Consider the following 22,695-nt stretch of genomic DNA (forward strand, 5'->3'; position numbering starts at 1 on the left):
AATAATATACCAGAACAACACAGGTTTGAACTGTGCTGGTCCATTTATCCGTGGATTTCTTTCACTAAATACAGTATAATAGTGTAAATGTATTTTCTCTTCCTTATGATTTGCTTAACACTTATCCCTAGCTTGCTTTATTTTAGGAATACAGTATATAATACATATGGCATATAAAATATGTGTTAAGCAACTATTTATGTTATCAGTAAGGCTTCCGGTCAACAATAGGCTATTAGTAGTGAAGTTTTTAGGGAGTTGAAAGTTATACTCAGACTTTCTACTATGTGGGGGCAGGGGAGGGGGGCATTGGTGCCCTTAATCCCTGTGTTGTTTAAAGGTCAACTTAGTCATACACTGGTATTCGCTCATGTCCCAAATATACAAATACATTTAATGAGAGTATGCCACCCTTGGAAACAGACTGCTAAGGCATCACAGGTGATAAAACAAATCAGCATACAAGGGCTTTATAAAGTTGTTATTCTTGACCAAATGCCCAAGAACTTTTCAAGTAAATTTTTTGTACCGAAGACATTCAGTAATAATAGCAAATAGTTTACTCCTTTTTATGATGAAAAGCTGTATTCATATCTTCTAACATTCCCTTTATACGTTCTCAGAAATGTTCTGGCCAAGCTGGAACCCAGTCTGACTTTCACAGGAACACATGGGGAACCCACTAACATCCACACACTTGTCTCTTGGCTGCTCAATTCAACTGCAGCCAGATGGAAAATGGAAAATGAGGCAGGGCTGGGCCTATTGTCAAAGGCACAAAGAAGTTTTTGAGCAGAAAAAGTCCAGAGTCTTACCCAGCTGCTATGAAAGCCCCAAGTATGATGGTAAAAACACTGACGATGATGTTCAAGGAATATTGTTTCCTGTAATAAATGGATGGATGGATGGATGGATGGATGGTGAAGGAAAGGAGGAAGAGAGGAAAAAAACATGGATTATAATTCTTAAACTGAAAATAGACATTGTTCACAGTTTTATAGCTAAAATCTAATGGACATCGCTTTACATAGAGAAAGTGCTGTAAGCATCTGTAAGTGGATTAATAAATTAGACCAAATGTATTTCTTAAGCAGCTGTCTAATCTGACTATAAATGTGTTTCTCTGTTCTCATTGCAAAGATGCTGTGACAAAATGCAGAAGAGCCCCTGTTGGCAGCTCTAGTTGGTCTTATATCAAGCATCCAAAGATTAGGATAAAATTGAACAGTAGGACTTAGAACACTGGACCATCATCCAAATTTTATTGCTAAATAATCTTCCCAACAAAACTAAGAATCAACTTTTTTGGTATCAGCCTGAGTACCTTTATGAGAGATTTTTAAACCATTATAAAAATTAATTTATTCCTATGTTACATCATAATCACTGTATCAGGATGGATTTCTGTGATTTCTTGCATTTCTATCCTGTATGTATACATGGACAATTTTTCCTCTGTATTCCAAAATCAGCATCTATTCCATCTAGTTCAGGAAACATATTTACGTCTCTTTTGAGGCTGTTGCATTTTTTAAATAATTTTCTATCATAAACATGTACTATTAGTCTAATATAAAATTACAGGTAAAAAAAATCACTCATTATGTGCTTAAGGAATCATGGAAACAAGAGATGCTTTTAAGTGAATAAACCATGGGGCCCTAAGTTATTGCTACTAGCAATTCAAATCAACTATTTGGAAAAATAACTAGATGTTGAGATTTGCTATGCAAAAATAATGTGGGGTGAGGTTCGGAAAGGACACAAAGGGGAAAGAGGAAAAACAAAACTCACCCAAGTATGATGGTTTCCAGGAGTAAAGTGAATGGAATGGTAAATTTCCGGAGCACGGTGAACATCGGCAAGCTGTCAGGAAAAGATTCAAATATAATAACATCAGATGCCAAGTATTTTTTTAACATGGTTTACATTTTTAATTAAGCCCGCTAACTTTCCAAATTAAAGGTAAGAAATGAACCTTAATTCTCACCTATGCCATTAACAAATCACATAAAATAATAAAAAGAAATGGAGATTTAACAGTTTCATGCCACTTTTACTTACTAGCAATTTTTTTCACTTATTAACAATTTTTAAACATCACGCTATCCAACTACTGCAAAGGTTGAGCTAAAACTACAAAGACCATGCTAAAAGACTGTATGCAATATAAACCAACACACCCTTTGGCAAATCAAGTTGGAACTATGTATCAACACTCATTAAGTTGTGCTAACCTTGGACCTAATTATTTCTTGTTGGGACACTTAACCTATGGTAATAACACAAAAGAAAGAAAAAAACCACGTGCACAAATGTGTTCACTGCAATAGTGTTTTGGGGGAAAACATCAGAAACAACTTAAAAGTCACACAAGAAAATGATAAAATAAACATGATAAATCTACCTGAGGGAACATTATGTGTTAACTCTATAATATAAAACTTTATACTACTACTGGAAAATGAATATTAAATAAAACAAGGAGGGCACAAAACTATGTAGAGTCTACAACTGAAACAAGATACAGTCCACATATGGGAAAAGACTGAAATTGATATTTAAAATTGTATGTTAGGGGGGCGCCTGGGTGGCTCAGTTGGTTAAGTGACTGCCTTCGGCTCAGGTCATGATCCTGGAGTCCCGGGATCGAGTCCTGCATCGGGCTCCCTGCTCAGCGGGGAGTCTGCTTCTCCCTCTGACCCTCTCCCCTCTCATGCTCTCTATCTCATTCTCTCTCTCAAATAAATAAATAAATAAATCTTTTTAAAAAATAAATAAAATAAAATAAAAATAAAATAAAATAAAATTGTAATGTTAGGGGCACCTGGGTGGCTCAGTCAGTTAAATGTCTGCCTTCAGCTCAGGTTGTGATCCTGGGGTCCTGGGATAAAGCCCCACATTGGGGTGTGGTGGGGAGTCTCTGCTTAGCAAGGAGTCTGCTTCTCCCTCTCCCTCTGTGCTTCCTCCCCCCAAATAAATAAATAAAATCTTTTTTAAAAAATAAATAAAAATAAATAAAATAGTATGTTAGAGGATAAAATTATGGGTTATTTTTCCCCCAAAACTTTATGTAATGAAGCTATATTCACTGCCTTTTAAAAATACTTAAGAACCCTTCATTGGCTGTCAAAACCCAGAGATTCCAAGACACAGCTCAATGCACAACCAACAAAATGCCTGAGCTGGAACAGCCCACTTTCATCTGCTTCCAGATGAGACCATAAGAAGAGGGTGACCTAGAGAAGGAAAGTCAGAACCAGAGCCAAGAGGGCAGTGGCCAGCCCCTCCTGACCAGACCTGAGGAAGGGTTTCATGTGATCATGAACATGACATCACAACTGGAGAGCAGGTACAGGAAGAATTTACAGGAACTTTATGTCCACAACTTAAAGATGTCTTATGAGACTGGTTAGAACTGCCTTTTTCAAAGCAAGCCAAAAGTCATTTAATTCCAAAAAGTATTTTTACATGATGTCTTTTAAAAGAAAGTAAGGCATATTTAATGATGAAAAACTGAATGTTTTCCCCCTAAGATCAATAACAAGACCATAATGTTTGCTCTCAACACTACATCAATTCAACAAGTAGTTGAGATTCCAGAAGGGGCAATTAAGCTGGAGAAGAAAAAAAAAAGTATACTGTTTGGAAAGGAAAAAATAAATTTATCTCTATTTGCAGATGACATATATAGAAAATCCTAAGGAATCCACTAAAGAGTTAGCTGGGCTAATAGTTAAGTAAGAGTGCAGGAAAAAAAAGATTGAATATATAAAAATCAATTACACTTCTATACACTAGCAATGAGCAAACCTAAAAGGAAATTAAAACAATTCTGACAATGATAGCATGAAAAAGAACAAAATTCTTAGGAATAAATTTAAGAAAAGAAGTGTAAGACTTGTACACTAAAAACTACAAAATATTGTTAGAATATTAAAGAAGCGTAAATGGAAAGATACTCCATGTTTCTGGATCAATAGGCTTAATATTATTAAAATGGAAATACTCCCCCAAATAGATCTAGATTAAACAGAATCCCTATCAAAATTTCAGTTGGCTTTTTCCTCCCAGAAATTGACAAGCTGATTCTAAAATTAATATGGTACTGCAAGGAAACCAGAAAGCCAGAACAATCTTGAAAGAGAAGAACAAAGCTGGTGGACCCAATTTCAAAACTTACTACAAAGCTACAGTAATCAGCATTAGTTATTGATTATAAACATATAATCAAAGGAATAGGATTAAGAATCAAGAAATAAATCCATACAATTATGGTCAGTTCATTTTCAAGAAGGGTGCCAAGACAATACAACAGAGAAAGAAAAATCTTTTCAACAAATGGTGCTGGAACAACTGAATATGCATCCACATGCAAAAGAATGAATATGGACCCCTTCCTCACAGCACATACAAGAATTGATCTCATAATGTATCAAAGACCTAAAGTCTTTGTAGGAGACTTCCGGTAGGAGCCAAAATTATTAAATTCTTAGAAGAAAACATAGGGGTAAATCTTCATGACCTTGGATTAGGTGAAGTCTTCTTAGATACAACACCAAAAGCACAAGCCGCAAAAGAAAAAACTGATAAGTTAGCCTTCATCAAAATTTTCAATTTTTATAAATGGATAATCAAAGGTGATATATACAAACAACAGAATATTATTTTCTTTTAAGAAAAAGGAATAGAGGTGCCTGGCTGGTTCAGTCGGTAGAGGATGGGACTTTTGATCTTGGGGTTGTATGTTTGAGTCCCACACTGGATGTAGAGTTTACTTAAAAAAAAAAAAAAAAAGGGACTAAAATTCTGATACATGCTATAGCAAGGATGAACCTTGAAAACATTATGCTAAATGGAATAAGCCATAATTTAAAAGGACAAAGATTGTATGATTTCACTTGTATGAAATATCTGCAGTAGGCAAATTCATAGAGACAGAATGTAAAATAGAGGTTATTAGTGGCTGGGAGCATGAGAAAATGGGGAGTTATTATTTAATGGGTACAGAGCTTCAGTATAAGATGATGCAAAAGTACTAGAAATAGTGGAGATGGTTGCTCAACACCCAAATATGCTGAATGCCAATGAACTGTACACTTAAAAATGGTTAAAATGGTAAATTTTATGTTATGTATATTTTACCTCGTTAAATTTTTAAAAACTTAAAACTTTTGTGTTTCAAAGTATACCATTAAGAGAGTAAAAAGACAACCCACAAAATAAGAGAAAAATTTGCAATCATGTATATAATAAGGCACCTATACATAGAATATATAAAGACTTAATACTTAAAAAGATGAATATCCCTATTAAAAAATAGCCAATAAGCACATGAAAAGATGCTCAACATCATTAGTCATCAGAAAAATGTAATCAATACAACAACACAATACTACTTTACAACCATTAGAACAGCCATAATCCAAAAGAGAGACAATAACAAATTTGGCAAGAATGTAGAAGAGTCATAGCCTTCCTACATTGCTGGTGAGACTGTAAATTGGTGTAGCCACTTTGGGAAACAGTTCAATTCTTCAAAATGTTAAACAGAGAACTGCCACATGACCAACAATCCTCCTAGGCATAGATCCAATCAATGGTAATCCCATTCTTCCAAAAACCATGAAGTCATCTTTGTCTCCTTTCTTTGTCTCACAACCCACATGTTAATCATCAGGAAATTGTGTTGGGGGTGCCTGGGTGGCTCAGATGGTTAAGCATCTGCCTTCGGCTCGGGTCATGATCCCAGACTCCTGGGATCGGGTCCCGCATCAGGCTCCCTGCTCCTTGGGAGCCTGCTTCTCCCTCTGCCTCTCTCTCTGTCTCTGTCTCTGTCTCTCATGCATAAATAAATAAAATCTTTAAAAAAAAAAAAAGATTTAAAAAAAAAAAAGGAAATTGTGTTGGCTGGTCCCTCACAATATATACACACCCAGATGTGGCCTCAACATAACCTTTAACATTAAAAATAACCAGGGGATCCTTGGAGAAATGGCAGAAAAAGTCCAAGATAAGCCTGGGACATCATGTGCCTGACAGCAAGGAAGTAATCAGATTACTGCGGCCCTAGAACAAAAAAGCCAACTCAAAGGGGCTCCCATTTGCCTGAGATGGAATAATGTGAACATCAAAAGAATTGTTTATAAAATGACTTGAAACATCAAGCAAATGAAATAGATCAATAGAGCCCAGAAATAAGCCTACACAAATACAATCAACTCATCTTTGACAAAGGAGCAAACATAATTCAATGGAGAAAGATGATCTTTTCAACAAATGATGCTCAAACAACTGGATATCTACATGCAAAACACAGAATCCAGATAGACCCTACACCTTTCACAAATAAACTCAAAATAGACCATATGCTTAAATGTAAAATGCAAACTATCAAATTCCTAGAAGATAAAACAGGAGAAAATCTAGGTGATTTTCATTTCAGCAATGAGTTTTTATTTTTATTTTTTTTTAATTTTATTTTTTTAAGTAATCTGTATACCCAATGTGGGGCTCAAACTTATAACCCCAAGATCAAGAGTCGCAATGCTCTACTGACTGAGCCAGTGAGGTACCCCTCAGCAATGAGTGTCTGTGTGTGTGTGTGTGTGTGTGTGTGTGTGTGTGTGTGTGTGTGTGTGTATATATATATATATATTTTTTTTTAAGAGAGGGAGGTGGGGAGAGGCAGACGGAGAGGGAGAGAGAGAATGCCAAGCAAACACCCCACTGAGTGTGGAGCCTGATGCAGGGCTCAATCTCACAACCCTGAGATCATGACCTGAGCCTAAATCAAGAGACGGACACTTAACTGAGTGAGCCACCCAGGCGCCCCTCAGCAATGAGTTCTTAAAAACAACACCAAAAGCATGATCCATGAGAGAAAAAAATGATAAGGAACTTCATTAAAATTTAAAACTTCTGCTCTGAAAGACCATATTAAGAGAATGAAAAGACAAACTATAGACTGAGAGAAAATATTTGCAAAACACGTATCTGCAAAAGATTTCTATCAAATAAATGAAAACTCATGAGTTTATAATGATAACAAAAAACAAAAATTAACAAAAACTCACTGGTCACCACTGAAGGTGACAGGACACTAATTTATTATTCTGAACATGTATAAATAAAGCTTACCTCCTGCCTTTCCTGTGTGACATGGTAAAAGTTTGTACTTATTAAAGTTTAGACAACACATGCAGATGGGGTAATATAGTTAGATCACCATACTGCAACTTGTAATGAAATAATGGATTTAGAAAATTATCATCAATGAATGCTAAAACCATTAGGTGAAAGAGTGATGGGGCACTTTCTAATGAAGGGACCAGACTGATCCCTTAAAATTATTAAAAGGGGAATTGATCAATTTAATATCATTATAAGTAGGACACTTGAGGAAATTTCTGTGGGTGTTGGATATTGTGGTGATGGATTTCACAGATGTATACATAGGTCAAAATTTATCATATTGTGCATTTTAATTATGTGTACTTTACTTTATGCCAATTATACCTCAAAAAGCTATTTTTTAAAAAGTGGGCTAAAACATTATGTGTCCCATGATGCAGTAGGAAGCACCCAACATACCAATAAACTGATCTTGCCTGAAAAACTGAACCTGAAGATGATCAAACCAGTAGAACCAACTACCAGTTTATGGAAAATATGAGGCATAGAGGAATGCATTACATGACACCATGTATGAACAATCCTTCTTCCTCCTCAGTCTCATTTTCTGGTTCCTTCTCTCTTCCAGAAAGCCCCATGGCACCAAGAAGTGCCCCCGCCCCCGTTCTAGATGCATGTAGAAAGTGTTTAAGAACACTTGTAATAAAGATATTTCTCACATTGCTACCTGCTTGCTACTTGACAACAGTGTCTATGGGTGAATGGAAGTTATACACATCCTGCAATGCATGCAGAGCATTTTAGAACACCTGTAATAAGGATGTTTCTAAAATCACTTAAAAAAAAAAAAAAGCAGCAGCTCTCATCTACAAAGCAGAGACTTCCAGAGCCCTCCAGTGTGAGAAGGCAGCTGTCAATGTTGAGTGAAGCCATCCCCAACAGCTGCAGGTGCACTCACTCAAGAGACAGACCAACAGGATACATGGTAACACAGGGATAGCACCTACCAAGCCACACTTTAATACCAATTTTAGACAAATAAGGAAAATTGGTTGTCCTGATCCCAGAAAGAAACAAAAAAACAACTAAAATGTATAACTACAACTAACATTTCACATTTTGTTTTCCACAACCACAACCTGTCCTTTCCAAACAAGAGGAAAGACAACAGGTCTGATTTCAGTTGTCTGTTTTATACAACATTCTCCTTCTGGTCTACCTCCTACCTGCCCCCTGTTACTCTCACCAAACTAACAGGGTTTACCTCAATCTGTCACCCTTTGCACAAACTTCATTTTCTCATTATTTACACCTGCATTCATATGTGTTAATTAGGCTACATATCTCACATCCAAGTTTTCTGTTGTAGAGAGTGGCTTGGTCTTTCTATACTTCCATTTCCATTTTTTATAGTGACTTTTAACAAAAGTAGTTAATCAAAGGACCCTAAAATATATGCAAATGCAAATTTCAAAAGTATATAACACACTTAAAAATTACATTTGTCACTTATTTTTCTCTGTACCAAACCTGACCTACACTAAATCTGACAGAATGTTCCTGCTTTTACAAAACCATGATAAAACCAGTTACCCAGAACCATTCATATAAATGAATTGGATATTGAATATACAATGTAAATAAATCCTCCTGGATAAATCAGACCTTCTCTGTCTTCATGCCCACAGATCTCACATTCTATGTTCAAACTCGAATATAAAGGGAAAAACATCAGCCTTTTAACTTTCCTAAAAACATTAGCAAATTAAACTCAAAACTCCACTTAGTTTTCTTAAATTAGTAAACATTATTGTCTTCTGTATGTAGTCCATGCAGTATATTCAAAATCAAACTTGGTCTTCGTACCACTGGAAACAAATGAGTCAACAACCTCCCATCAACCATTCTCCTGCACTTACCTTAATTTACTGGTGCTTGATAATCCACTTATGTGGTTTCCAATGTAGAGGAGAGGCAGAGGAAACAGCTTCCATGAAAAAAATGAAAGAATATTTGATTAGAACTCCAATAACAATTTTCCTTCACATATATAAATGGTGACACTTCCTGTCAGTAAGCAAATCATTTGAGTCTGTTTCCCTGTAACAACTGTGAATTTTCCACAATCTAAAACACGTCATGAGTTTCTCCATGTGACCAAAATAGTTAGATGGGCAGTGATATCTATAACGATGGCGGGGAGGGGTGGAGCTGCGTTAAAACGGAAATGTTGACCTTACCAACATTAGCAGACTATGTCCCTAAAGGGAGGCTCTGAACAAGCACCTCTCTTAAGTGGAGACCCCTGGCTGAGTTGGTGAGTGGAGGATGGGTATTTATAGTTTATGCATAAGGTTCAGAAGGCCCCTTGAGAAGGTGTACAAACTTGTTACCTATGTATTATGTACTTTTCTGGATGACAGCAAAGGTTCATATCTCACTGGGATGTCACAAGGTTGGTGACCCTTTCAAAAAGTTGTGTCTACCAGCCATATTACTTTGGAGTTACTTTGTTTTCAAGGCCCAGAACGATTACATATCTACCAAGGTTAAACAATGTACCAGTAGTACTTGAATTAGGTTTACTGAGCTCTGAGCTCCTGGATTATTTTCTGATTGTCAAGAGAAATATTGTTCAAAACATACTGAAGAAACACACAAAAATGTAAGACCTAGTCTTCCATGAATGAAAAATATATATATATCCTTTCATAAGGTCACACAATAACTGAGAACTTTTTGGCTGATATAATAATCCATAGCTATCAAGGTGAGTCCAGCATTTCTTTTTCCACTAAAAAGACATTAAGCAGGTAACTCAGATAAGATATACTTTGAAGGATTTTGAAATACTAAGTGTCATCCACCCCCCCAAAAAAGTTACAAAATTTTATTATCAGATTTGCTCAAGAAAGAAGACACAAAGAAGAGAGGACCTCAGACCTCAGACCTAGGACCTTCCCCTTATTCACAACATTCTGGTTGACAGCCTACAACTGGCTCAACAGTAACACTCCTGGGATAGTACAACTTTAGAAGTTCTTAGGCACTGAAAAGAATCAGTTGCCCCCTTTCCATATATAACTCAAACAAACAAACAAAAAAAACAATACTGACTTCTAGTTTTTAGAAACAGTGAGCTAGATTATTTGTGTTAATCTCCCCACTGAAAACAATTAAATATGCTACATAAAATAATTTAAAGCCTTCATAAGAGCATCAATATGTGGGAAGATGGTGAGTCCCCAGGCCAAAACTAAAGTGAGAACAGAAACCCAGAGAGAAACAATGGAAGCCAGAGGACAGTAGAATGGCATCCTCAAAGATCTGTCAAGTTAGAATGCTATCCCCAACAAGAATATCTTTCAAAAGCCAAGGAAAACTGTAGTATTTTACAGACAAACAAAAACTAAGGGAATTTAAGCCCACCACTAGTAAATCCTAAAGGAGGTACTTTAATCAGGAGGACAGTGGTAAATGTGGGATACAGAAAGTAAAGAAAAGCAAAGGAAGCAGTAAATACATGGGTAAATATAAACAAACATTGATGGCTTTTTAAAAAAGAAAAAATATACTGAGAGATTTACATAAAATAGAGTATTAAAGTTCCTGCTGATAAGAGCATATTAGGTTGGGAGGAGGGGTAAATGGGTAAAAGTCCCTACACTGTTAAGGGGGAAGACACACTTATTAATCTAATTTAGAATTTGACAAGTTAAGTATGACTGCTGTAACTTCCAGGGAAACACTAAAAGAACTCAAACAGAGGAGGTCCACCTCATATACCGTTGACTCTTGAACAATGCAGGGCTTAGGGATGCCAATTCCCTGCACAGTGGAAAATCCATGTATAATTTGACTTCCCCCAAACTTAAGTACTAACAGCCTACTGTTGACCAACAGCCTTAGTAATAACATAAACGTCAGTTAACACATATTTTGTATTTTATATGTATTTTACGCTACGGTCTTACAAAAAAGTAAGTTACAGGAAAGAAAATCATAAGGAAGAGAAAACACATTTATAGCACTATACTGTGTTTATCAAAAAAAAAAAAAAAATCCATATAGGAGCACCTGGGTGGCTCAGTCAGTTAAGCCTCTGGCCTTCGGCTCACATCATGATCTCAGAGTCCTGGTTTGAGCCCTGCATCGGGCTCCCTGCTCAGTGGGGAGTCTGCTTGTCCTTCTGCCTCTGCCGCTCCCCTCTGCTTTCTCTCTCTCTCTCTCAAATAAATAAATAAAAGATCTTTTTAAAAAATCCACATATAATCTACCTACGCAGTTCAAACCTGTGTTGTTCAAGGGTCAACTGTAATTAAAACACTTTACCTGTAAGATTTAACTAGTTACATTTTTAGGCACCTAATGATATAGACTCAAAATAAATAAAATAAAACAAACAAAAAACCTGACAGAAATATCAAGAGAAATAGACAAATCCACAATTAGAGATGATGGCTGCAATAGTATTCCCCATTTCACATGCTCTTAAAATGTGACTTTGACACTTCCTTTCATACAGAGGTAGGCTCTAAGTCCCTTCCACATAAAATTGCATGGGACTGTTTCAACTAATAATGTACAGATGAAATGATGCTATGTGACCTTTGAGGCTAAGTCATAAAAAGCAAGGTCGTTTTGCCCTGCTTGCTGGAACACTCACCCTTGAAGAATTCAGTATTGTGTAACCATTTTGACTCCCCAGAGCCTGCCATTTTGTAAGGAAGCCCAAACTAGCCTACATGAGTAACCACATAGAGAACACTGAGATAATAGTAAGAGAAAGATTTGTGACTAGCTCCCAGCTGTACCAACCAGAACCCCCATCACTCTGCTATTGTCTGTCAGAAACTATACAGAAGCCCTAAGCCAGAACTACCCAGTTGAGACTGTCTCTAATACCTTAACCACAGTAACTGTGAGAAATAATACAACGATTACTGTTTTGAGTCACTACGTTATATAGCATAAGATAATTGGGACAGGGGTGCCTGGGTGGTACAGTCAGTTAAGTGTCCAACTCTTGGTTTCGGCTCAGGTCATGATCTCAGGGTCAAGTTTAAGCCCTGAACTGGGCTCTGCACTCAGCACTGAGGCTGCTTGAGATTCTCTCTCCCTCTCCATATGCCCCTCCCCCTGCAAATAATCTTTAAAAAAAAGAAAGATAACTGGAACAGGCATATAAGTATCTACAAAAAAACCTACAGCAAACAACATACTTAATGCTGAAATGTTAAAAGCTTTCCCTTTGAGATCAAAGATGTCAGTATTACCATTTCTATCAAAAATTGCACTGAGGGTCCTATGCTATAGAATAAGGCACGTAAAAGAAATAAAAGTTAGAATGTTGGAAAGAATGAAGCAAAACTGTCATTTTTTGCAGATGACCTGACTGTGAATGTAGAAAAATCTAAAGGAAACCAGAAATAAATTATGATTAATATTCTATAATTTTACAGATACAAAAACAATATATAAATGTAATATAAAAATATGTCCCTCTAATCTTCCAAAAATATATTTTTTAAAGATATATGCAAGAACAAAAAAAAGAAAAAGGAAGAAGTACCTTGGAATAAACTAACAGAAATGTTAGAATTCTACAGAGAAAATTATAAAATTTTACTGCAGGCAATTAAAGAAGGTATATGTATACTTTGTTCATGGATTAAAAGATTCACTACTTTAAAAATACCAATTTGTCCCAAATTGACTTATAACTTCAATGAAATCCCAATTAAAATCACAAAAGGTTATTTTTCTGAAACTTGACAAGCTGCTTCCAATATCCATATAGAAATGTGAAGGACAAGAAGGAAAGATTTGCTCTAGTTGACAGCAAAACTTTTCACAAAGCTATAGTAATTAAGACTGTATGGTAATGGTGCAAAAAACACAAATAGACAAAAGACATGGAGAACACAGAAATAACATATGTGAATAATATATGTCAGTACCATGACAGGAGTGGCACAATATTAACGATATACTTTTCAATTAAATCTGTGACAAGCGAGTGCTCATTTGGGAAAAAAAATGAAATTGGGCCATTACCTCACACCATCCACAAAAATTAACTGCAAGCAGATTAAAAACCTAATTCTGAAAAACTATACACCTTTTATCTATAAAAATATCATCATAACCTCAAAGTGAAGAAGGATTTCCTAAAGAAGAATAGTGATTAATCATAAAGGAATAGGCTGATAAAATTTAACTATCTTTAGGGGCGCCTGGGTGGCTCAGTTGTTAAGTGTCTGCCTTCGGCTCAGGTCATGATCCCAGGGTCCTGGGATCGAGCCCTGCATCGTGCTCCCTTCTCCATGGGAAGCCTGCTTCTCCCTCTCCCACTCCCCCTGCTTGTGTTCCCTCTCTCGCTGTGTCTCTCTCTGTCAAATAAACAAATAAAATCTTTAAAAAAAAAATTTATCTTTAAATTAGGATTCCTGCTCATGATAGGAAATATATGATAAAGAAATACATGATAAACACATGATAAAGAAAATAAAAAGATATGCCCCAGAGGTAGAAAATGTATTTGTAATACTGTATATAACCCCAGAGGTAGAAAATGTATTTGTAATACTGATAAGAGGATTATCATTAATTCATTTTTTTGAACTCCTATACAGATCAGTAAGAAAAAGACATCAACCCAATAGAAAAATGGGCAAAAGTCTTGAACAAGTACTTCACAAGAGGATATCCAAAATGGGCATTTAAAAAACCCTCATTAATAACCAAGAAAATGCAAATAAAAGCCAAGAAGTCATTATACACCCACCAGATTAGCACAATTTAAAATGACTGACATATTGACACACAGTAATTAAAATAGCAAAAAGCGAAAACATAAATAAAATGACTGACTTATCAAGGATTGGCAAGAATGCAGAGCAACAGGGACTTTCATGCACTTTCGTCAGGAGTGTGAAACTGGTACAATCAGCTTGGAGAACATTTTGACATTATTGACTCAAGTTGCAGATGTGCATAGGATAGGAGTCAACCATTCCACTTCTTTTCTTTTTATTTTTAAGATTTTATTTATCTATTTGACATAGAGAGACAGGGAGAGAGGGAACAGAAGCAGGGGGAGCTGGAGAGGGAGAAACAGTTCCCCCACTGAGCAGGGAGCCCAACATGGGGCTCAATCCCAGGACCCCAGGATCATGACCTGAGCCGAAGGCAGACGTTCAACAACTGAACCACCCAGGCACCCTCACCATTCCACTTCTTCATATACCTCCCAGAGAAATTCATGCCACAAGTGCCATTTTTAGATTAAATTGTGTCCCTTTAAAATTCATATCTTGAAGCCCTAACCCCCATGTGACTATATTTGGAGATAAGGCTTTTAAGAGGTAATTAAAGATAAATGAGGTCATAAGGATGGGACCCAATCCAATAGGACTGATGTCCCTCTAAGACAGAGACACCAGGAGTGTGCACATACAAAGTAAAGGCCACATCAGGACACAGCAAGATGGCAGCTGTCTACACACCAGGGAAAGAACTTTCACCAGAAACCAACCCTGTTGACACCTTGATCTTGGACTTTTTTGCCTCCAGAACTGTGAGAAAACTCATTCCTGTTGTTTAAGACCTACCTCCCCCCCCCCCGCCCCCGTCTGTGGTATTTTGTTATGGAAACACTAATACATGTGCACTGAGATCCAACCCTAAGTATGTTCAGAACAGTATTCTCTTTCCAGAACATTCAAAAATAGTAAAACTAATTCATGCAAAACGTAATTGAGGAACGCATATTAGAATAATTACAAAGAAAGCAAGAAGAAAAAGTATTATTACAAAAGTCAGAATAGTGGGTAAGGAGATTCTGTTGACTCCATCTCATGACCAAGGTAATGATTGCACAGGTTAGTATTCATTCAACTATACATTCATGTATGATGCCTTTTTCCCTACATATTAGATCATATTTCACAATTTTAAAATGTTTAAAAACTATAGCATATCATAAACTAAGTATAAGCAAACCCAACGATATTCTGATTTTTCCTATTATGATTGGGTTAATGCTTTCATTGTACTTCAATATTTTGTTTTTCTCTTTTTGTGAACGTCCCTGATTATTGATGCTGTACACATGTGCTTAGTCAGCCTAATGAATAATTTAGTGATAGATGCCAGCATCTTTCCAGGCCTGGTAGAGAAAAAGTCATGTGAGGTCCTCACCCTCAAGGAACTGACAGTCTGATTTAACTTCCTTAAATCCAAACATGGCCTCATAATCCAATTAATACCACCTGTTGTATAGGATTGCTCTAAGAACTAAATGCCTGGCTTAAAACATCTGTTTATTGAACTAGCAACTGTTCACAAAAGGTAGTTCTGTTCCACATTCCCAAGAAGGAAAGGCAGGTTTTATGTTTCTAGTTCCACCACAGGAAAACCCGCATATTTCTATGGATATCAAATTGTATTCTTCCTTCCACTCACAGCTTTTATTGATCCAAGCTAAAAATGAAAACTTAAAACAAGATCAGAAGTGTAGGGCCTAAAAGCCAAATCTGGCCCATCTTTTATCTATGTAAATAAAGTTTTATTAGCACAAAATCACAGCAATTCATTTACATATCATAATACAGTGGCAGAGCTGAATAGTTCCAACAAAGATGGTCTGGTCCAAAAGTCTAAATATTTACTATCTGGTTTTTTTACCAAAAAAGCTTACCAATTCCTGGTAGGGCTTTATCGTTTCAGAAGACATAAAGTATTTATTTAATGTCAATTGCTAAGCACACACTTTTACTATTATTACATTATTTTAATGAACAACTGAATGAATAATATAATATCTCTATTAAGAAGTCTTTACCCAGTGTAAGCAGGAAACACAGTGTGTGTGGAAACTGACATGTATTCTTAGATCAATTTATAATTCTATAGCATTTTCACATCTTCCATCAAAGCTATATGTACTTTTCATCACATACCTTCACAGGAATTTTCTTGTCAAAATCAGGGAAGTGAATTATTTTATTTAGTTTGGATACATACAGTATCATTATGGTAGCTGCCATCTAAAAAAAAGGGGGGAGAGGGAGAAACTTCAGCAAAATATCTGGAAAAACTGAGGTACAAAGTCATCAGAAGAAAGTACATTCATCAAAAAGAAAATATTATCCAAAAAATCCATTTTCTAGGTTCCAAATAATAACTATTTCTTAGACTATTAAAATTGTTTTTCTTGCCAATGTATAAATTCCATCAGAACCATAAGCAAAAAGTATAAGATCAAATAGACTCACACATATACATATTATCTCAAGGGGCTCAAGGAACAGTGACAGAGGGGAAAAAAGAAATGGTGTCCCCAAAACTGGCCAGAGTGACCAGTCAGTGAGGCCACTCCTTGATTCTGGACCATACTTTCGAGCATACGGTCACCTTCCCACATAGAGACTAGGGGTACTGTGAGGGGGCAAACTCCACATACAAACACGCTTTCTGTAATGTCCAATATTCCTATAATACAGAAGACAAATTAAGAGAAAAAGTTTTAAAGGGGATTTATTTTTCTCCTCAATATAGCCAGTCCTGCAAAAATCTCATTCAAACCCTATTAATCTGGAGTACATCAAGTGTATTAGAAATATTCCAGATTATTATTATGAAATAAAAAATCTTAATATAATCTTCTTATGCAAATTTTAGAACTTACTCAATTTTCTCCATATTATGATGCAAAAATTTAAGAACTCCTTCGACATATTATCATCCTAAACCTTGAGCCTAATGAGTTTACAAATGTAATACTTATGATAGATTAATATAACAGGAGCCCATCTTGAATTATAATTATAGTTTATATTTATAACTTACTTTGTAATACTTACAGAAATATACTAACACTTAGTTAAAATATTCTGCAACTCAGACTTTTTAAATTAGGCCTGCTGCTCTCTTCCCCCACAAATTGTATATCAGAAAGGCTTTACTTTGAGTACAAGCCAGTGAATTTATTTGCCTTGGGGATTACTAAGGGCACATTATCACATGTGATCTTTTAAAGTACTCTTTTCTACCTATTTCACATTGAAACATTAAGATAATATATTTTTGACCTTAAGGAAATATATTATTTATTTTTTTCCCTAAAATGATGTTGCAAAGAGTGACTTATCAGCAAAACATTTAACCAGAATGTTTAATCATATAAATGACATCCTTTCCAATATTCAAAATTAAAAATTAACAGATAGTTTTCCTAATTTTACATTTTTCTCCCTATAAATTAAAGCAAAACCAAAAAAAAAAAAGGTGCCTTTGGTGCCTGTTCCCACTTGCCTACTAGAAAGCACCAGCATGTGATCAAGAGAGTAAACAAGCCACGAATTAATATTAATGGGAAATTTCAGAAGCAGCCAAATGGGGTTAGTCTGAAAGCTTATCCAACCTCGTCTTTTTTTTTTTTTTAAAGATTTTATTTATTTATTTGACAGAGAGAGACACAGCGAGAGAGGGAACACAAGCAGGGGGAGTGGGAGAGGGAGAAGCAGGCTTCCCGCCGGTCAGGGAGCCCGACATGGGGCTCGATCCCAGGACCCTGGGATCATGACCTGAGCCGAAGGCAGACGCTTAACGACTGAGCCACCCAGGTGCTCCCAACCTCGTCTTTATACTTGAGAACCAAAAAAATCACGAACTGCAGGAAGCAAAATGCAAACATGTTTAGTTAGACCCATAGAGAGTTTTGTAAAAATTGGAATGTGTTGCCAGCATTTACAAATTTGATGTAAAAATTCAAAACACCTGCTTCTCTTGAAACACCTCTAGATTTTTGATAATAAGGGTGTAGTGAGCTCAGTCTCATCCCCCAGCCCTCTTCCTCTCCGCACAGTGGCTTGAACTGAGTACCAACGGCACACTGCCACTGGAGCAGCTGTGCTCCTGGTCCCACCCCAGCCTCCAACACATTCATTTGTTGCCCACCAGGCCTTGGAGGCTGTCAGTCTTCTGGCCCCTTGTTTTAGGGTAATTAAATTCAATTAAGGAAGTTGAAACAAGTAGTTGTTTTTTTTTCCTTCAAAGACAACTGTTCCTAAAGTATAGAAAGACATAAGATGTGTGTCAATATTTCATGCTGTTTCACCAAAAGTACCATGATCCTCTGGTCCTCTGCCCACTGAATAAATTTGTAAACCATGGTCTTAAACAAAAGCACTTAAAATTTGATCATGTATGATGACAACTAATTAAGCAGTTAATTTTTCTTTTTCACTTACCTGTCCAATTCCAAGAAAAATTGGTGATGGGAATCTGTTTAAAAACACAGAATAACAAACAATTTTAACAACTGATAAAAGTCTGCAGTCTATAATACATAATGTCAGGAGTTATTAAAAAATCTTAAGACCAACCATGATCCCAGGGTCCTAGGATTGAGCCCCGCATCAGGCTCCCTGCTCAGTAGGGAGCCTGCTTCTCTCTCTCCCTCTGGCCCTTCCCCCGCCCCCCCGACTCATGCTCTCCCTCTCTCTCAAATAAATAAATAAAATCTTTAAATAATAATAATAATATACCCAGGAACAAATCTAATAAAGACTAATTAACAATTACAACTGATGAGAAAAAAAAAACCTTGTGATTCTTGCCCATATGTTAATATATAATCTTTTGAGCTTTTACAAGATGTAAAAATAATATATAACCCTGTAAAAACGGTTCATTATCTGGAGCTCTTTCTTCCCTGTGAAAAGCATGTTTCCCCAGGCAGCTGTCCTAACTTGGGCTCGAATAAAACTTTTTTACTTTTAGAGATTCTAAAAGTCTTGTTCATTTTGCATTGACACAATGGATGAGAACAGAGATGAAGACAGATACACACATACATGACAAAGATGACAGTGCAGAGCACTGAGGGAAAGATGGTCTTTCAACAAGTGGCACCAGGTAATGTAGATCCACAATCCTGACCCACACTTCACACCATATTTAACAAGGCAGCACATACACCTTGCTCACTGCCCAAATCTACACTGGCTCCCAGTCATTCTTTCAGGCTACTAAAATGGAGGGAAACACCCCCCCCCCACACACACACACACAGCCTTCCCCGAGCCCTCAATCTGTATGTCAGAAGGAAACGCACCTATTTCAGCTAGGGCAAGAAGAGAATAAAGAATGGACTTACCTTATCAAAGAAAATAGGAAGGAATACTCCTGGACATTACCACCAGGAGAATAAAATTAATTCCAAGGGGTGGAGGCCAGTTGTGCCACCCAGATACCCCCTTCTGGACTGAGCATTCATTCCCCAGTTGCCCAAGAGCATCCTGAGCTGAAGAAAGCTGCCTTCATCGCAAATGCCTTCCCTGTGAGCATCCTGCATTCTGATATCTGGTTTCTGCAAAGGTGTAAAGGCCAGGGCCCCCACCCCAATTTAGAAGTCTGGTGGGCCATCCCAGCTCCAGAGCCCCTGGGATCAGGCTTTGTTGTGCTTGCAGTACAGCCAAACCCTACCTCCCTCACTCCACCATGGGAGTGGATCCTAACAGCTCCCCCCACTATACTTCCTCCGCATCTCAGAGTCTGCTTGCCGGAGAATATAACCAGTCACATCAAATGAAACCACAAGACAGCAACATAAACAAACAGTAAAACAACAAGAAAAAGCTTACGGAGGACAGACAAAGAGACCAGGTGAGAGGAAAATGTAGTACATGAGAAGGAACTCAATAAAGAGAGAAAATGATTCAAAGATAAAAAGCAAATTTATTGACATGAGAAAAATAGACTAAATCTTCAGATCTAAAAGCACACTGTTAAAGAATGTTTGACATAAGTAAAGCAGTAGCCGTGAAATCCATAAAATAACTACCTGACAATGGAATCCACCAATTAGGTGTCAAATCAAAACAATGAATTTAGGAATGGAGACATTGTGGTAAAAGGGCTGTTACTGATTACTATATCCATTCAAATATAGAACAGATGCAAACAGCTGTGGGATTCTAATTACACAACAGGATGCTACATTATAAAACAAGATATGGAGGGGAGGGGAGACAGGAAGAAGCATGCAAAGTGTCTTCCCCCTTCATAGCAGGGAGGCCTTACATTGAAATGTGTTTACAATTGAAACGTGTTTACAAAATAAACATGATGAGATCAACTATTTTTTAAAAGATTTTATTTATGAGAGAGAGAGAGAAAGAAAGAGCATGAGCAGAGGGAGAGAGATAGGCAGACCCCACCCCCCCACCCCACCCCCGTTGAGTGGGAAGCCAATGCGAGGCTCCATCCCAGGACCCTGTGATCAGGACCTGAGCTGAAGGCAGACGCTTAATCGCTTAATCGCTTAATCGACTGAGCCACCCAGGCGCCCAGATGAGATCAACTTCTTAATGTTTTTCATGACCTCTTCATCTTAGAGGGATCTTTTAAGAAATACTAACACTTATAGTAAAGAAATCAATATTTGAAATTCAGTTAAAACTAAATTTCATACATATGTGCAACTTGCAATTCCCACCTTCAAATGCAGCCAGCATGACAAACAATGGGACAGCCCCGGATACGATACAAAGTGAGTTCACAGGGTCGGCTATGCAGCAGTCTTGCCAAAACGGTTTAATCTGGATGTTATCAAGCTCTTAGATCTAAATTTCAGTTGGGAAATAAGCTAAGCAAGCCTTCAAATCATGAATCAGACAATCCATAACGTGGGACGTTTTATAAAATACCTGGCCCAGGCTTTTCAAAAAGTCAATATCATGGGGAAGAAATAGGATGAGGAGCTTTTCTAGATTAAAATAAACTATAAAGGCATAACTCTGTGCATTTCATGAAGCCTGACTGGATCTTGATTTAAATGTTTGAAACAACCATAAAAATATCTTGGGACAACTGGGATGATTATACAGTTGGTATTAGATTACTTTAGGGAATCATTAAAGTTTGTTAAAAGCAAAAATGATACTATGCAGGAGACTATCCCCATTTCAGGAGAGATAGGTTAAAATATTTTGGAGTGCAGTATCATGTTTGCAACTTACTTTCAATGGTTTCTGGAAGGGCAGGAAGCAAATATGATAAAATGTTCATTATTCAGTGATGTGTATACGGGTATTCATTGTACTCTGCCTTCCATTTTTCTGTATGCTTGAAACTTTTCAACATGAAAAGTGCTGGGGTGGGGAGCACCTAGGTGATACTTAAAAAACTAATTAATTAAAGACCCTCTTTCCAATGTCCACAACAGCCAAAATATGGAAAGAGCCCAGATGTCCATCGACAGATGAACGGATAAAGATGTGGCGTGTGTGTATATATATATATATATATATATGATCTTGGGCCACTCTGCACACAGCAGGGAGTCTGCTTGAGATTCTTTCCTTCTGCCCCTCCCCCTGTTCACACACATGCTTGAGCTCTCTCTCTCAAATCTTTTTTAAAAAGTAAATCTATACATCTTTATAGTATTTCTTAAAATCTCACCTTTTTTCTTTTGTTTGAATTCTTTGTAATGATCATGGCAGAATGACTTTTCTTGAAAAAAAAAAAAGAGAGAGAGAGAGGCACCTAGCTAGCTCAGTCAGTGGATGAAGTGACTCTTGATCTCGGGGTCGTGAGTTCAAGCCCCATATCGGGCACAGAGTTTACTTTAAAAAAAATTGTTTTAATAGATATTTCAAGATATTGATTCTAGGTAGTGGGAATATAGATAATTATTATTGTCTTCTTTGTACATTTCTGTGTTTAAATAACCTCCAATTTTTCAACCAAATTCTTGTACGAGTCAATGTGAGGAAGTGAAGACTATGAAGACTTCTGAAGTCAGACTCTGAAAGGAACAGAGCAATGAGGGTCCATGAGGGATCAAGTATGGGTTATTTTCCCTTGAGATCCTAGGGTCCTAGGATTGAACCCCGCAATGTTGAGATACCTGAACATGTTTTCAAGGGCTGGAGGATGCTGAAGCAGAACAGAGGAGGAGATCGAAGAAGCTGGAGGAGCAGAGCTGCAGAAGAGGAGAGCTGGACCTTCCACGGGGACAAAAGGCTCCCTACATCCTAGCAGCAAGGGCAAGTTGGGAGCCTCTTTAACGGTTTCTACTTTCTCAATAGTATCAGAGATGGGGAGTGGAGGATAGGGGTGTGGGAGGGTTCAGGAGGAAGGAGAAAGTGGGAAGGAGTCGCTTCTGAGATGAGGAAAGCAAGCCCCCAGAAGAAACTAGTAGGTAGGAAGGAGAGCCAGTTGAGCTTTGTGATCATCATTTTAAAGTCAACCCGGTCAGCTCAGAAGTGGGTTTCCTCCCACGACAGTTTGTGCTGCTCCGTGTGAAGGGGGGAGGCAAGTGGTAGGCTGTGCCTGAAAAGTGCCAGCCCCACTGGGCCTGGGAAAGGACTCGCAGGGTTGGATGTGCAGACACAAGCTGGAGGCGGCGCGGGGCGTGGGCACCTGGCAGGTCATGCCGAGCACACGGCCCTGGGAATGACTGCAGGAAGCGGGGCCACACCGGCTGAGTGGGTTCCTTGGTGGATCCTGAAGTCCCCAAGGTTGACGCCAGTCCAGGTGGAAAGAAAG

The 22,695-nt window shown here is 37.4% G+C and overlaps 1 protein-coding gene across 2 annotated transcripts in view; it reads right to left on the reverse strand.

The window, feature by feature from the left end:
• The window catches only part of SLC35D2 (solute carrier family 35 member D2), a 50,607-nt gene that overhangs the window by 23,861 nt on the left and 4,051 nt on the right, over positions 1 to 22,695 (reverse strand). For both annotated transcript variants that reach the window (XM_028122306.2, XM_028122307.2), the window contains exons 2-6: positions 18,390 to 18,423; positions 16,098 to 16,184; positions 9,054 to 9,121; positions 1,795 to 1,866; positions 816 to 884 (exon numbers count right to left, since the gene is read on the reverse strand). In XM_028122306.2, coding sequence (XP_027978107.1) covers positions 816 to 884; positions 1,795 to 1,866; positions 9,054 to 9,121; positions 16,098 to 16,184; positions 18,390 to 18,423 — 330 coding nt within the window. The remainder of the gene's footprint in view (positions 1 to 815; positions 885 to 1,794; positions 1,867 to 9,053; positions 9,122 to 16,097; positions 16,185 to 18,389; positions 18,424 to 22,695) is intronic.

Source organism: Eumetopias jubatus, unplaced genomic scaffold (genome assembly GCF_037043125.1).
Source record: "Eumetopias jubatus isolate StellerSeaLion01/CBP00866 unplaced genomic scaffold, mEumJub1_p1.0 scaffold_15, whole genome shotgun sequence".
Taxonomy (NCBI): Eukaryota; Metazoa; Chordata; class Mammalia; order Carnivora; family Otariidae; genus Eumetopias; species Eumetopias jubatus.